The following is a 17,965-nucleotide window of genomic DNA, read 5'->3' on the forward strand; positions in this document are numbered from 1 at the left end:
CGTACACTAGGAAGGCGGCTGGTCCGTCTGTACTCCTGGGGAAAGCTAGAATGGATGGCACTGGGCTAGAGATGACAGTCTCCACACCAGCCTCCTAAAGAAATTTAGGAGCAATTGAATTTAATGTGCAATCATAAACTGCAGCTGATGGAAAGATAGGTCGGGTATGCGTTTGTGTTTTCATGGATACTATTTCTGTCTACTGTTTCACGCTCTTTGTGTCTGTAGGTCAAGTGTCTTAGGTGATAGGTGACTGGGGAGACCTGTGGCTGCCACTTGCTTCTAATGCCGCAGGAGGAAATTATAGTGCCTCAATGCAAGGGGCAACTCAGGGAAGCCTGACTCCCCTGTGGCATCCTACATAGGGGCCATTCTCCCATGACGGGAGGCTCACTACCTCACATTCAACTTGTTCTATTGTCAGACAAGCATTGTTAGAAAGTTCTTTATACTTCCTTTGACTCCTCCTCCTTATAACTTAACAACAATAGCATAAGCAACAGCAAGAACAGCTAATGCGCATTGAACATTTGCTAGGGGCTAGCCACTGGGACATGGTCAAGTTATAACCTTAACATGTGTCATCCCCACTTCCCAGTGTAGGAAACTGAAGACTAGAGAGGTGAGAGATATGTTCAGGACCATACAGCTAGTTTATAGGAGAGCCAAGATCCACACTTAGGCCTGCCTAAAACCAAGTCTTAACATTTTAATTATCACCCAGTTCTAAGTTCCATAACTTCCACTCATGGAATACAGCCCAGTTTTTAGAGCACCACAACATAAAAGAAGGCAAACCAGAGAGGAATGAACCTTTTGAGCCCATATTGGGCACTTTGCTAAGCACCTGGCCTGGGTTGGTTAACCTAATCCATTTTTCATGCAACTGTCCTTTTTCTCCATCTAAGACCTCTTTTCTTGCCTTATTGTTTTTTTGTTCCAAGTACATTTATTTTTAAAATATACAATAACCAGTGTCATTTCTATATATTAACAATGAATAATCAGAATATGGTGTGTGTGTGTGTGTGGGGGGAAATACCACTTACAATAGCATGAAGAAAATAGAACATTCAGATATAAGTCCTCCCAAACATGCATGGGACCTGCATGCAGAAAACTGCAAGAGAATGCTGAAAGAAATCAAAGCAGACCCATGCCAACGAAGAGACAAATCATGTCCTAGACCATTGGACTGGGTGTTAAGTCATCGATTCTCACCACATTGATCTGCCGATTCACTGTGAGCCCAATCAAAACCCAGCAGGGCTTCTTTTTTGCAGATACCAACAAGCTGATTCTAAAAATGCCATTGCACATTTATTTTGAAAGTGAAACGAGAGGAAGCCTCCAACCTCAGCTCCCCAGAAAATGCAAGCTGATGACGCCTGTTGTCATGTTAAACATCATAGTCACCTGGGTGCATTTTTAATAGTGATTCTCTATGTCTGAGATGGCTGACTTTGAATGAAGTCCTCTCCATGGCACTACCCTATTTACAAGACACCAGAAACAAAAACATGTTGAGGGACACAAGATTACTCTCCAATAAAGATTATACAATTTCATATAATTGTAAAAAGATGAATGATCTTTGTTCTTGTTTGATTCTTGTCCTATTTATGTAGTGAGTGCATGTAAAGTAATAAAGTAGCCTGACTGGCGTGGCTCAGTGGTTGAGCCCTGACCTATGAACCAGGAGGTCATGGTTCGATTTCCGGTCAAGGCACATGCCCAGGCTGTGGATTTGATCCCCAGTGTGGGGCATGTAGGAGGCAGGCGATCAATGCTTCTCTCTCATCATTGATGCTGCTATCTCTCTCTCCCTCCCCCTTCCTCTCTGAAATCAATAAAAATATATTAAAAATAATAAAATGGTTGGTATAGTTTTCTCTCCCCTTTATTATACTTTGGGGCAATGGTAAAACATTCAGGTAGGAACCACCTTTGAACCTTACTCATCACATAGTCTACCTGATTTCAGAGGCTGTAATCATTATTAGTTTTGCTAAAGTAGCTCCTTCAGAATCCTGTCACACCTTCTTCTCAGTCCATGACAAGAACATAGCCCCAGAAATCGACAACTATCTGTTCCATGGATCTCTTTTTACACACAGCCCGTGCCCCTGGCCAATTTGATGAGCTTTTATTGCCTTACATTTAAAATACTTCCTCATCAGAGCGACTTGCTGATTTCATGAGGTATCTATACGTAAGTGCTTTGTAAACTGAAAAACACAAGTAGACACAGTACTATCTATAATAATAAAAGCATAATATCCTAATTAGACCAGATGTCCTTCTGGATGACCTTCCAGATGAAGCCAGGGCTTTGAGGGAAGCCCAGGTCCCGGGTGCTGGAGGGAAGCCCGTGCTGGCAGCTGGAGGAAGGAAGGCCTATTCTTGCACGAATTTCGTGCATCAGGCCTCTAGTAAAACATAAAGCACAATAATAATAACTGCAATGTTCTGAGCACCTTTTGTGCATCAGACATAGAGCTCCTTGTTAGGTATGGATTACATTATCGGAAGTAACCTAGCAAATCCCATAGCAGCCTTCACATTTGGTACAACTGTCCCTCATTCACAGAGGAAACTGAAGCTCAGAGAAGTTAGGTTAGAAAGCAGCAGAGGCCAGGATTCCAACCCAAATGCAGGAGTTCATGCTTCCTTTACTACAATACTACTGCTCGCTACAGAGTATTGTTTCCTTCGCCCTTCAGAGTCAAGGCACAGGCATAGTGTAACACCATTAAGGAGTGGGAGGTGAGATTGCAGAAGTATAATTTATTGAGCAAATTGCACCCAGCCTAGAAGGCTGAAGAAACCCTGTATATAGTAGGTGCATACACTTTGAGTCAGCCATAATCTCCTGGAAGACCCTTAGATTCCACATTTCCCATAGCATTGCTGAATAAAGCAAAGACAAAAGTGTGGCATAAAATCACTTATCAATCATATCTGAGCTTAGATTTTTCATCGGAAGTTGTCTCCTTGGTGGTAGATGTCCAAATCATAAATGACATGAGAAAGAGAGAATAAGGTAAAACACAGATTGTCTTAGCTTTTCTCCATTTCCCAAAATAGTGCATTGTCGTTAAGCTGTTTTGCAAAACAAAACAAGCCTTCTTTAGTCTGGAGGCTCAATTTGGTTTATAACCTTAATAAAACCATATTTTCACTCTTACAAAAGTCAAGTCTCCCATTAAAAACAGGTTAATGACCACACTAATCTTTCAATTCTTCCACTTAACGTGGGTGGTTGCAATATACACAAATTCCCACCCTCTTAGGATATTCTCTGCACAGTCGTCCTGAGCCATTGGAATGAAAAAGTGCCCCAGAAAGAAGCTCAGCCAATGTTTTCTAATTCTGCTTAGAAGGAGACTTCATTCATAAACAGAAGTATTGGGCTCTTGAGGGTTCATTGATGAAGAGAATGCTTATGAGCAGATATTTCTCAGGAGATTGATCGTGGCTGAGGGGTCTTTACTCCTCACAGGGAACCAACACCACTTTGGGGAGTGATTGTTATGAGAAATTAAATACTATTTTAAAATGAGCCTGGGGCATTTTTGCTATTCATTACATGGCCTCTCCACGTTTATTAACAGAATAAGAATTATCTACTTCAATATTTAAAGGAAGGAAATGGTGCTGTCAAATAGCATTCTATCTGCGATGAACTGGGCCCTCCAAACTCAGGTTCCATCATCCAAACCAAAGACGTAACTATTTGATGATGCCATGAGACCAAATTCTTAACTGAGGGTTACGTGGCCAGACACAGACCTCAAGCTAATCTTCCAATAGCCTATGTGCTATGATTCTAGCTTCTCAAACTCTCCCAGATGGATGGGTGATTCTCAATCATGGAACGGCTGTCCCGGGGAACTTGAAAATGTCTAGGCCTCAGTTAAGACTAATGCAACCCATCCTCCAGTCTTTCTTTATAGGTTGTGGCTTATAATCCCCTTTACCTGGCTGCCTCTGCAAACATACAGCAACTGCTCTGAGCTCCGTCCCCAGGAAGGAGGAAGGATTTCCACTGGGCCTGTGCAGAATCATGCCTCTTCTAAGGCAGGTTTTGGCAGGCACATTACAAAAGACAAGCCTGTCTCATACCCCTTTCATTTAGACACAACCATGGCAGCCCTTCTACCTTCAACCACCACCTTTTTTTCCTACCTACTGGTCTACAACCTTCCTGTATGACAGTGCCATTGACTACCCTGTGGTTCTGTCCAGAATCATTAATTAACTCTCGCAGATCCCCTCGTTGCTATCAGCAGGGTGGATGCCAAGATGAGGGGTGTCCTACCCGATTGCTCAGAGAAAGAAATTGGTAAAGTTTAAGAATCACCATCTCAGTTGTCCTACTTCATTCTATTTGACGAACTCTTCCCTGTCACTTAGTTTGGTGGTTACAACCTCTATCACCCCACATCCCTCAGCACATCCCACCGCCGCTATGTGCTCACTCAGCTCTAGCATTTAATGAATGACAATGATTCTCCTGGCACCTGCATTATATTATTTAATTTCTTACGCTAATCCCATGAACTGAGCACTATCATTCCCTTTTTGCAGATGGGAAATAGAAACTTGGGGAGCTTAGGAGTCATCGCTGGTAGGCGGTACACATGGGATTCAGACTTCCTCCTTCCCTTGGAAGTGTGTGTGTGTGTGTGTGTGTGTGTGTGTGTGTGTGTGTGTGTTTATAAAACAGTGAAGCCAGAAAGAAAAGGGGTGACTATGTCATTTCTTTAGGGAAACATTTTGCATCTGGCCTATACCAGGCACCCTGGCAGGACTGTTAGCAGGTGGGATCTTTCTTCAACACAGGGTCCAACTTCCTCCCTTTGTTATGGCATCACTGCTCCTCTTCATGTATTTATAACATTACTTTATAACTATTTGTTAACATGTCCAAGTTGCCTTTGACCTCCTTGAGAGAAGGATATTTCTCCCTAAATACATAAGACCTAGCTCGGAGTATAGCACCAAGAAATTGCTCAGTAAATGCTTAAGAATGAAAGGGTGTGCTATCGAAACATCGCAGCTGTTCTGAAGTGCAGTGTTATTACCCCCATTTTCCATATGAGAGACTGACATGAGGGTGGAGTTAAGTGACTTAACTGAAACTGTGGGGCTGGAATGCCCAGGCTCTCTCCTGCATGGCACAGTTGTCTATGTAGTAATATAGTGCTAAGTACCTCTCAGCCCAACCAGACAATTAGGTAATTGGTGGGAAAGCACTTTGGAAGAGATAAAGCAGCATATAGTACAAACAAGATGTAATCATTATCATCCTCATCACTGCAGAGCTTAACTAAAGCACCTCCTTCCATTAAAAGCACGGTGCTGAGCAACTTAGGCATCTTCCCGTTTGTGTATCTCAGAATCCTCTTCTAGCTGCGAGAGTCACTCCCACTTTGGGGATGCTTGCTGGAGGCAAGCGCTTTCAGCATGAAACCCAGTCCTGCCCTGATGACCCATTGCTAAGGACACTCGGGCTGGGCTCTTGGAAACCTGGTTCTCTGCTCTGGCTGGCTCAGCGCAAAGATCTCACTACAATCTCTTTTGTGCTACTCCGTGAGCTCCCCCAGGCAGAAGCTATGAGTGAAGATGGGCACAGCCCTTGTACCCAGCACAGGCACAGGTGAGAAAAAAATGCCTATGAATGAATGGCTTCCCAAGGGAGGACTTTGTAGAGTTTATTTATCATCAGTGAGCAACAAAGAGGTGACTCCAATTAGTTGGTGTACAGTGTCCACAGGCAATGAAGTGTGTGTGTTCAGGGGAGGAGCACACCACATGCTCAAATCTACTTGACGCTAGAGGCCCAAATGAAGAAAAGCCAAAGGGAGTGTCACAGGTGCGCTCCCTGAGAACTAGAGGCTGAGACAAAGATTGACAAGTGGGAGATGAATTAGGAGGAAATTCTGGGGTCAACCTATGTGGAAGGGAAGAGAGCAGACGGGGAGGGAAGGAAAACGTGGGCAGAAGGGGAAGCTCAATGGCAATGCATTTGAAGTGATGACTTGAGCCAACCCCATGGAAAGTTCTGAAGCTGGGGTGACTTTTCCACCCCTGTGTTGACAGAATATATACATGACCTTGGGGGAGGCAGCTCTGAGTGGCAAGTGGTCCAGGAGGGGATTTTAGCCAAGAGCTGACTGCCAGCAGCAAGGAGAGTAACCTTCATTCTTGCAGGGGGAGCTGAGCAGCATGTCACCGCGTCTGCCACAGGTCACCCCTCTCTGTCAACAGAGAAACCTTCTCCTCCCCCCTCTCCTTTTACATCTTCTTTACAAAGTTCAAATGCATACACAGAATAGAAGCATTTAGGATCACAGGCAGACCTTTCTAAGCCTCAGGACATCCTTAATACCTGCTTAGTATCAGAACTTAAAGTATAAACGTAAAACCTAAGTAGAAACATCTTTCACCACCTTCGGAGGGGAAATGCTCATTTGTATTCCCCTGATTAAGGTGACAGGTTCTGCCTTGTAGATTTGCTGTGTTTGGTGCTCATGACTGATGTGTTTAGACTCTACTTCAATAGAGTAAACAGTAAAGCACCATTCAGTCACACCCCTCTCCAAGTCTATCTGTACACAAGATGTACCCAGTGCATTCATATCTATCTTGTTCCAGCAGTATTCATTAATTTTATCCATTTATAATTGTGGCATGTGAGTACATTTTGAAACCTAAAACCAAAATACAATTACAAAATAGGTGATCTGAAAGCTGTGCTGTCACTTTTTGCCAAAATAAATAAAAATGCATATGAACTAACTTCCAGAGAATGGAAAAATATAACTCCATGGGAGATAAAACAAAATGGGGGGCAGCCACCTCACACGTATGCTCACCTGTGTGTGTATTCATTCATGTCAACAACACAATTTTATGATGCCTGATTTGTTCTGGGCACCAGGCTAGTCACTGGGAAACGGACGATGAGGAATACACAGTCCTCCTCGACAAGGAGATAGATGTGCAAACACACCAAGGGCATTATAATCCATGGACGGTTCCTGAATGAATGAGTCAATGGGTGAATGGATGAAAGGGGAAGGCAAGAACAAAAATATGAGCCCAGGGCTATGTGGGAGTTGGGATGGCTACCTAAATCGGAGAATACCATTTTCCTTCTTATTTGTTCATTATTATTATTTAAATATATTTTTATGGATTTCAGAGAGGAAGGTAGAGGAAGACAGAGATAGAAACATCAATGATGATAGAGAATCACTGATTGGCTGCCTCCTGCACGCCCCCACTGGGGTTCAAGCCCGCAACCTGGGCATGTGCCCTGACCGGGAATCAAACCGTGACTCCTGGTTCATAGGTTGACGCTCAGCCATTGAGCTACACCAGCTGAGCCCATTTTCCCTTTTTAAAGGTATTGGACTTTTCCAGGCACAGAAGGTGGGTAGGTGTGCCAGAAAGAGGGCACCGCAAGTGCAAAGTGCAAGGGAGGGACAGTTACATTGGGGTGATGTGAGGATGTCAGGAGAGGAGTTGTTCTTGGAGTTGTCATACAAAATAATCATCTGAGAAGTGGGTTAGAATGCATATCCCCAGGCCTCACCCCCAAAGGGCAGGGCCCGGGAATCAGAATTCTCACCACAGTCTTCCTCTTGGCAGAACAGCAGAAGGATGACAGGCATCCCGACTTGCCTTCCTGGTAATGCTTTAGATTTTTCACCTGCCAGCATGTTTGCTGTTAGCTTTTGGTAATTGATACTTATCATTTTTAAATGGTTTCCTTTTATTCTTATTTTTTTCATCTTTATTTGAAGTGACTGATGAATTATATAAAATGCTTTTTGAGTATCTTTTGATATAGTCATTTTAAATTCCTCTTTAAATGCATCGAGGCAATGATATTTGACTTGTAATATTTAATGTGCAAATCTGTGTGCATTTGAGAAAAGGAGGCAGTTTCTTACTTTGGTTGAAGACCTACTATTATGCTAGACATTTCCCAAACATTACCTCATTGAATCCTTGCAAGATCTCTATGAGACATGCATTTTTTGGTTAATCCTCACCCAAGAATATTTTTCCATTGATTTTGAGAGAGTGGAAGGAAGGGGGTGAGACAGAGAGAGGAAGACATCACTGGGAGAGAGACACATTGATTGGCTGCCTCCTGCATGCGTCCTGACCAGGGCCAGGAATTGAGCCTGCAACCCAGAGGTATGAACCTTGGACCGGAATTGAACCGGGACCCTTCAGTCCGTGGGCTGATGCTCTATCCACTGAGCCAAACCAGCTAGGGTGAGCTATGCATTTTTAAATCTCTACTTTACACATTAGGAAACTGAAACTCAGAAAAAAATTGAGTGGCTTGTCCAGGTCACCAATGCTAGACAGGGGAAAGTGTCCCTAAAACCCCAGAAATAAGGATGATACAAGGTCTGGAGTTACCTAGAAGTGGTAGCTCTTTGTTTCTTTTTAAGAACAGGTCATCTCCCTAGTGACTGTCACTGTTTTACCTTTTAATTTCATCTTGTCCTTTCATTCACCCACACACTCTCTAGGAGTATACTGTGCACGTGAGGGGCACCATGGGAAACACCCTAATGAACAAGAAACATCCTTAAGACATACTTGCTCCCGCCCGTGAGAACAAAGTCACCGCAGCGAGACTTTGGAGAAAAGGCCCTTCTCCCGGGTGGAGAGAATCAGGGAAGACTTCCTGTAGGAGCCAGGGTTCGATCTGGACCTTGAAGAATAGATGTTGGATTTGAATATGTGGAAATGTGGAGAGAGAGAGGAAGAATACGGGAAAAGCCCAAGAATCCCAGTGTGTCCGCAGACAGGGACGAGCCCAGACCACCACTCTCTGCCTCTGTGCACCCGCGCAAAGCCTCCGTCCAAGGCCAAGTGCGTCAGGTGAGTGCTCTCTCCGCCAGAACAGCTAGAAGACGTCTTAGTGCTTTTACACGAACGACTACACTAACATGTCTCTGCTCGAAACAATGCCTGCGCCCATCACACGCCTGGCGGTAAATCAGCCTGTGAACACAGGAAAGGCGAGGAGGACCCTGGAGGAGCATTTCTGTCAGCTCAGAAGGTGAGGGATAGTAGCTGCGCTGTGTAACATGCCGCCCTTGTGTTGGCCACACTACACTCCCACTCTCTGATCGCCCGATGAAAATGCTGGAGAGTAAGTCACGGTGGTCATCACCGTTTTGCAGATGAAGAAGCTGAGGCTCAGAGTGGTTCCATGATGGTTCAAGGTCAGAACAGTTTGAGGAAGAGGAGGCAGGCCTAGAATTGTGATGGAGGCCTGACATCCAAACCCACATTATTCTCATTTTCTGGTGTGTGCACTGGACAAGAAAGGCTCCTGTTCTAGACTCTCCTGTGTCCCCGGATCTCAGGCCCTTCTGTCTGTGGCTGTCTTTATTCTGCTCATTAGAGCTCCCCTCACTCTAACCCCTTGATACCCCTGATCTGGCCGCCCAGTACTTTCAGCTCTGACCATGTGGCAAATCATGAGGACCACAAAGGCAGGACTGCCCCAACGGCCTCTGTGCTAGCCAGGAATAGCCACTACTTCTCGTCCCTAGCAAGGTGCTGATGGCCATGCTCAGAACTGAAGCTCTCCAGGCAGCCAGACTGGCATCTGAATCCTGGGTGTCCCGCAGCCTGGCCAAGGGCTCTCCTAGCACATGGTCCAGGCAGGACTCCATTCCTTCCCTGAAGAATAGGGATTGGTGAAAAGGATGAGTATGACTTGGGGGTATGTGGTCCTGGGTTCAAACCCTAGCCCTGTCACATCCTGGCTGTGGAATGTACTAATATACAGGTCCTCAAACCTCAGTCTTAATGTCTAAATATACTCGACACAATAGCACGTATCTTGAAGGGCTTGTAAGCATTAGAGGGGCCTGGCACATGGTAGCTGCCAACTGGGAATTCTTTTCGACTTCCGCCCCTTTCTAGGCTGGTTCAGGTGTGCTGCATTCACCTTTGTGTCTGCAACAGCAAACTCAAGCTGCAGCTCATAGTAGAGCTCAATGAAACAGGACAAATCTTGAACTTCATCCTGTCTGTATCTCCAAAGTCTAAGGCAAACTAGGGCCCTCAGCATAAATCTGGCCCACTGTCTGATTTTTTAAAATAAACTTTTTGGGAATAAATCCATGCTCATTCATTTAATTGTTTATGGCCGCTTTCATGTTATGATGTCAGCATTGAGTAGATGCAATGGAGACAGTCTGAGTCTGCAAAGCCAAAAATATTTACTTGCAGAAAAAGTTTGGGGACCCCTGCTATTGTGTATGGGAACTTTCAATGGAGTGGGGGAACCTGTGAGGGTCTTTGATGAAGAAGACATCCCCCAGCTTCTTCCTCACCCACACGTTATATCCTCTTTTCCTGGTTTTTCTATTTTTCTCTTTAGCTGTCCGGACCATCACATAACTTCTCTATCACTCATTTCCTTTCATATGTTGTTTATTTTCTATCAACTCCACTATAAAGCTCCACATAGGCAGGGATTTTTGTTTGTTTTGCTCTTATATCCTGAAACTTTGACGAGTTCCTGGCACACAAGTGGGCACTCCACAAATATTTGTTGAATGAATAAACATGGATTTTATGGAAAAAAGTTGTTCAACCAAAGTGTGTTGGAGGCTTTCTCTTTCATGGACTAATTTTGAACTTTTAAAGGAACCTAGTAACTCCTCCCCCTCTCCCCTCTACACACACAACCCCTGAGAGAAGAGTATTATTTTTCTTATCTTAGAGATGAGACAACTGAAACTCTGGTTAAGTCAGTGCTTCTCAAACTTGAACATGTACATGAGTCACCAGGGATCTTGCTACCATGCAGGTTCTGACCCAGGAGGTCCAAGCAGGGACCAAGGTACTCCCAGGAGGTGCTCCCTGTCCCTAAACACTCTACCTCCAGTCCTCCCCTTCTGTAGCCACCCCACCTCCAGCATCTTCTGCATGGGCCCCTCGACTTTACCTACACACGTGCCCAGGACTTTCTGATCCTTCAAGTGGCAAATCTTACATTTCTCCACTATTTCAGGGCCTTTGGTTAAAAATAATTTCTTCTTTTCGTGGGCCCCAGACAGGCTGGCTTCCTTTCTCAACTCTTCCCCATGACCTGTACGGGTGACTACTGATGGCCAAATGTCAGGGCTATGCCCACTCCCTCCACTTCCATCTGTCTGCAGCAACTCTGCTATTGTCAGCCTCTCCTCCTGCAATGGCCTTCTCTTTGTGGTCCTTATAGCTCTCTTTCTGCTTCTATGTCAGCTTTTCCAGGTATTCTCTTCCTCCGAACATTTCACCATGGGCTGGCATGAGTTTCACATTCTACGATCTGTGACTCAGAACTCCAAGTCTGCACCAATTGAAGGGCTTTTGGTTATCCCTGTACCTTGAACTACAAGTGCCTGCATATTTATCTCCTACACTCCCAAACTGTTCATGTTTGATTTCATCAGGGTGTCCAGCATAATCAATGCATGATAGAAAGTGGGCATCCAAAGACAGTGCCATGTATACTGGCTAAGAGACTGAAAGGGTGAGGTGCCCAGAGGTTGTGATGGGTCATTACATGCCCACAGATACTGTGGAACATCTATGCCATAAGAACCCCTGGAAGATCAAGGAGATCTCAGGGGCCACCATGATATGTGCCCTGACCCCTTACAGTTTCTGAAAGGGGAAAGTAAGTAGCATTTCATGAGTGGCAACTTTGTGATAAGCACTTTACAAAATCATCTCATTTCTTCTTCAAGGTAACTCTATGAGCTAGGCACACTGATCCTACTTTAGAGCTAAGAGGAAGGAATCTCAAAGAGTTCAGAACATTTTCTCAAGGCTGCTTAACTGATGAGCTAATGTCCTAGTCATCTCTCCTACCACAGAGATGGGACTTGAACCCAGGGCTGCATAATTCCAAAAGCTCATAATTCCAGTATTGTGTCCTACCCCTATCCCTTTGAAGATGCAGTTCCCTTTGTTCAGAATTCTTATTTCTTCAATATTGGGTAAACCTGTCTCTAAAAACACTGATAACTATCCCTGCCCCATTAACAGTGAGTCACCCAACCAAGTGCGCTTACACCAGCGTGCATACAGACACCTCTCAGTTGACGTGTCAAGTACTTGGTGTTATGCTGGTCTCTCAGGTAGGCTTGAGCACTGTTAGGGTGAGGCTCCAAGTCCTGGTCATCTCTCCAACCACAGTGTCTGGAATATAATGTGCATGTTCAATGTCTATTTGACAAGTGAATGAATGAGCAAAGGAAGCAAGTTCATTGGTACTCCTAGTGTTGCTGGTGGGGCTCTGTTGATTTCTAGATAACACGAGGGTAGTAGTACCAGACTCTTATCTGCTCATTGCCTGGATCTCGTGACCTGTGGCCCTAAGAACTGAGCAGGGTGGATGGAAGGGGCTTTTAGCTCCGTCTTCATCTGTGAAGGCTTCGGCAGATGATCACTGACAGTCATGGCCCCTCTCACAAGGCTGGGTTTCCCGGGGTGGAGGACAACATGGAATGATGGGCAATATACTTTACCAGGAGCCAGGCATTCTGAATTGAATCCCATAGTTTTGATAACTGAATGTGTGATTTCATATACCTCTCTGGACCTTGATTTTAAGGTATGGAAAATGTGTAATAGGAATATGAGACTAATTCAGTGGTTTTCTAATTTTACATTACCAAGACCCTATTTATGAAATATTTCTCCTTTATCCTCATGCTTTGTAAAGGTCTGGTTTAATATTGAGAAAAATCATCATCATTACTTAGAAAGTGTGATAATAAATGAACCGGCAATCAGCCAACAAAACGCAGTGACAGCATGAGATAACTCAGGCTAAAACCCAGCTGAGATACTTCCAGTCCAAAGCAAAGACCTGGATGTCACCTGTGAAGCTGCTTTTAGATAAAGTCATGATTCCCTGTAGACTTCCTGAAAGAGTGGAAACAGCTGAGGAATTTCTTCCTAACCTTTAAGCCCCCAGCGCTACACAAATGGACTCCAAAGTTGCTGAGACTGTGATTCTGTCTTATGTGCTCAAGTCTTGCAGGAGGATTAGGTTGACCTCTTGCTGGAATTTGAGAATTTCTACCTAGAAAATTACACTGACAACAGAGAAACAGCCCTGCACATCTCCAAAGATAGGGGGTGAAAAATCCAAGATGGCAGAAACATAACGGACACGAACAATGACTGTGTTTTCAAATGGCAAACATCTACACAAAATAAAAACTGGGGCTACAGACGGCTTAGACAGAAGTGAGTATGAGAAACCCACAGACACTTGGTTGGTGCAGGGAATGCATGCTACAGGTTCCCTTACAGGGCACAAAGCAAAGTTAACCCAGGGTCGATACTTACAAGTAATAGGAGTAGGAATAAGCATTTCTTCTATATATTGATGGGCAGTCAGATGAAGGAAATGTCCAAAAAGGGGGAAAAAGAAAAGACAAATAAACAAGAATTAGATTTATATAAAACCTCGATTCTTAGAAATGCACATAGTATTTCAGCATCCCTACGCTCAAGGAGATGCACGTTTCTCTACTAGTCATCTTTGCTGAGAATCAGACACTTTCGGTGCTAGAAAAAAAATGAGAGAGCCCTCTTCTATGATGGAGAAACGCACTACTCATACGGAGGAAGCCACATCTCACGCTGGCTGTGTCAGCTGCTTGAACGTTCTTTGTTACGGTCACCTGAAACTAGCACTGGTGATGATGACATTTTAGTCTTGGGTCAGATTTCTCTGGCCTGGAACTAGTCTATCACGCTTTCACATGACAGTGCTGCTATGGTCAAAGGAAAACCATAATGACTTCTATCTTTTCTGTTTCAGGTCAAATCACATCAGTCTCTATTTAGCAAGTTCATGCCAGAAGCAAGGAAATCGTGTAGCCAGCATCCAAGATGGCTTCCCAGTGATCCACAGGTCCCAGTGCTCACACCTATGTGTACTGTCTTGCCCCACACTGAATCAGAGCAGGCCCTATCTAACCAATAGAATGTAATAGATGTTATGCTTTGGGACTTTCTAGAATAGGTCAAGAAGAAGCCTTGCAACCGGGTCTTTGCAACTCTCATTTGAACCCTAAGTCTCCGTGTCAAAAGTCCAAGTATTCTGAGGTTGACATGCTGGGGAGAGCATGCAAAGAGAGCATGTGAGAAGCCCCAGGAGGGCATAAAGAGCTCCAGCCAGACCAGCAGTTCATAACCAGAGCAAAATTCAAACTTCATGAAAGAGCACTGCTCCAACAGAGAGGAATTCCAGTCTTTAGTCTGAAGAGACTACAATGGGAATAAACGCTCTGTGCCTTCATTTCTTAATCTGATTCTTAGACTAGTTGAACTAGGTCAATGACATGGGTAAATACCAATTTACATGCTTCGAGGGGTGGAAACATATGATGCCTTAGCATCCCAGTACTACCACTTGCTAACTGATGGCCTCAAGCAAATCACTAAATATCTCAGTTTCTCCAACTCAAGGTTGATGGTAATAATTATCTATTGGCAAAAGTCACTGTGGGCATTAACATTAAATTATATAAATTTAAATTACATTCAAATTATATACGATATATAAAGTATTATAAGAAAATTATATGAATCTAAAGCAATAGATTATATTAATCTAAACACCTGAAATAGAGTAGGCCTCAATAAAGAGGAATTTATGACCCTACCTCATTCACAAATATAAGGTTTGCCGCTTCTCACTCTGGTGGCCAAGAACAAAGTGTTCACCTCTTTAGGGATATTAAAATAGTAATAAAATACAAACAAATACTTAAGTAGCACTATTGTAAAGTCAGGCATTGTTCTCGGCTGTTATCAGGCATTAAATTATGTATTCCTCACAACCACCCTGGCAGATAAGTATTACTATCACCCCCTACATTACAGATGAGGAAACTGAGGCAAAAGGGGTTAAATATCTTGCCTAAGATCACTCAGTTGGTAACCAGATTTGATTGAGACATGGCTCTAAAGCTCATGTTCTTGATCACTAAACGGCTTTTTTTTTGAGAAAGGAAGAAAACAGATGTGTGAGTCAGGCACTGAGAGGCCACATATTTATCTCTTTTAACCCGACCCACATCCCCAATAATAGAGCATTATTTTCATTTTTATTTGAGGAATCTCAGGCTCTACGAGGTCACTCTTCACTAGGTCTAAGGTTTTGTGTATTTTGGGGCCAGTTGCAAGACCTCCATCCTGAGCCAGGATTTCATCACTGTCAGCAGCCCCAGGCTGCACTCAACATTATGGACCCTCTGGCTTTTATTCTGCTAACCTTCAGGACTCACCTCTGCCTGGACTACCTCCTCATGACAACATGCTTCCTTAGCCTTCAACCTCAACTTCCAAACAGCTTTTCTGAGTTATCCTTCTTGTTACCAAAAGCCAGTGCTATCAAGGCAACTCCAGAATGACTACAACTGACAATCTTTTATTAATTGAGTACCTTTTCCCAATTAAATGGCAAAGTGATCCAGGCAGGAATTATAGTTCTTTATTCTGTGACCAAAACACAGTATATATGTGTGCTTTCTGTAAGGCTTAAAGAAGATTTACTGAAGGTCTAAATTTACAAGGATACTGTGATATTGCAAGTAACAGATTGCCTAAGACCAAAAATCCTGCGCAGGAAGACAGCTGTGCTTAGAAAAAAAAACCAAAACCCAAACTTAATAAATAATGTACTGCAAAATCTTATTTTCAGCTGGCTTGTAAGACTGACTTGAGACACAGCTTCCCTTTTTGTTCCACGCTATGTAAACAGGACTAAATTGTCTATTTAACCATCTAGTTGACCACCTACCAATCCATCTAGCACATACTGGTAAACCAATCCATCCCTCTCTCCATCCAACCATCCATTTAGCTACCCACTAAACTATCTATCCAGTTAGCCCATAAACACACACACACTCATCTAAATGGAGATACTCCCCCTGTGTATCTCCATGCAGCCCCAACTCTATAGGGCCCTGCTTTTAAAAAAAAATACAAGTCCAAAGAGCCAAAGGTATACAAAAAGAATTCTAAACTTTAACTTGCATCTTTTACAAACTGTAAGGGAACCCTGTTTGAATCACCCACCATCTCAGAATCCTTTCTGCAACCTTTCATTTTTCAAGGTCCCCTCTACCTATTACAAAACAACCAAGCAACGACAGCAAAACATCCCCTCTCTCTTTTCTCTTCTCTCTTTTTTCCCCTTACATTTTGAATGTAATTGATTTAGCTTCTTCAATTACTAGTAGTAAGTCCTTCCCCTGGTCCCCTGTACCTGTAACCCCATTCTCTGTCTGATGTCTAGTTCAATATCACAAAAGAAAACAACTAACAGCAAGAGAAAAACTCTCTTTGGAGAGTGACAAAGAAGCCCGAAGGCCAAAGAGGATGAGCACTTCAGGGGAAGAATCTAGGGACATCTTATGTATCCTGGAAATATTTGGCCACAACTTTGGTGAAGACTTTGAACCAGTTGGAACCACGAGGAGCAGGGAAAACGGAGCACCATGCCCACGTCCATGAAGGTTAGGGAGAAGACCTCGATCGAGCCAGGGAAGGGGATGCAGCAGGTGTGGGACTTCTGGACCCAGGAACTAACTGTGGATCATGATGGGACTGAAGAGATGCTGATACAGGATCCTGAGTGGTGATGATCTGCCTATCACTTAGGGGTTTCTTTTCCTTTAATAACACTTTCCCTTTAGGTTGCTGAGGACAGTGTTCTCGCCAGCAGTAAGTTAGCGACAGACTCAATCGGCAATGAAGTTTTCCCCATAATAAGGAGCCCACGAAACCCTTTACTGGCCTTTGGGAATTTCTAGACATGAGAAAACATTGCAGGTCAGTGGAAAGAGTGTAGGTCTAGGCTTAATTTCTCCTTTTCTCCCTCTTTACCTTCCTCCTCTTTTCTTCTCTCTTCCCCTTTGCCCATCCGTACATGATTATCAACTAGTTCAGCAAAACAAATTTTCTCCAAAAGACACTGCATATGTAAACACTGATTGGCAAACTCCCAACCTCCGCCCACGGCCACAACACCTGAGATTTGCCTCTTGGGGAGAAATGGTGATCATGTGACAGCTGCTGGCTGGGTGTGATGGATGATTTTCATAGTGGGAGATGAAGATACGCAGAAGAGGTTAAAAACACACAAAGGGACTCCCTTTATACTTGTTCTCACCCAGGAAACAGAAAGCTCTTTCCTCCCTCCCCAAAAGTCACACGTTTCAGAAATAGCTGTTGGGAAGGAAGTGAAATTTCTTCACAAGCTCGCAGACGATGGTGACGTGGGGGTAAGCCAGGCTTTAGAAAGAGCAAAATTGGAGGAGCATATCTGACTTACAAATCAGTGACAAAGAATGAGAACACTGTAGGTCTATCAAATAGAAATGCAATTTTATTAAACTGGCTACTTTTCCCAGGTAGACAATGCCAGTCTCCAATGTGCCTGCGATTCTAAGAAACATGATGATGATTTTGTAAATGCAATGCTCTTACCCCCCTCCTTCCTCCCATCCCAATCAAACCTAGCAGCTGACTTATCACCAAGACATTCAATATGGCCACATTTTAAGGATGATGGTAATAATATGACAACGCAGTGCTGTCCTTAACCCTCTGGGGGATTTTGCTCCCCAATATTAACATAGTGCCTTCCCTTCCCCTAATCTCTCCAACCACAAAATCAGCAGCTGGATGAGAACCTTAACTCTTCAGTCATTCACTTGGGAGCCTGAGGAAGAGAGCAGTCCTGTTAGACAAACCTTGTCAAAAAAGGACAAGGTCCTACCAATAAGATGTTCTGGCACAGCACGCACTGATTGATTGAGAACAGAACCTACTGAGACACAGGGACATTCTGGTGCCACAATGACTAAGAGAAGGCTGACTGTGTGTATAGTGGGAACCA

General features: G+C 43.8%; 1 protein-coding gene across 1 annotated transcript in view; it reads right to left on the bottom strand.

Annotated features, from left to right (window-relative positions):
• PTPRT (protein tyrosine phosphatase receptor type T) overlaps positions 1–17,965 on the bottom strand; it is a 682,122-nt gene that overhangs the window by 130,296 nt on the left and 533,861 nt on the right. Inside the window, exon 14 of the mRNA XM_036323307.1 lies at positions 13,396–13,425. Coding sequence (XP_036179200.1) covers positions 13,396–13,425 — 30 coding nt within the window. The remainder of the gene's footprint in view (positions 1–13,395; positions 13,426–17,965) is intronic.

Source organism: Myotis myotis, unplaced genomic scaffold (genome assembly GCF_014108235.1).
Source record: "Myotis myotis isolate mMyoMyo1 unplaced genomic scaffold, mMyoMyo1.p scaffold_m19_p_9, whole genome shotgun sequence".
NCBI classification, from domain to species: Eukaryota; Metazoa; Chordata; class Mammalia; order Chiroptera; family Vespertilionidae; genus Myotis; species Myotis myotis.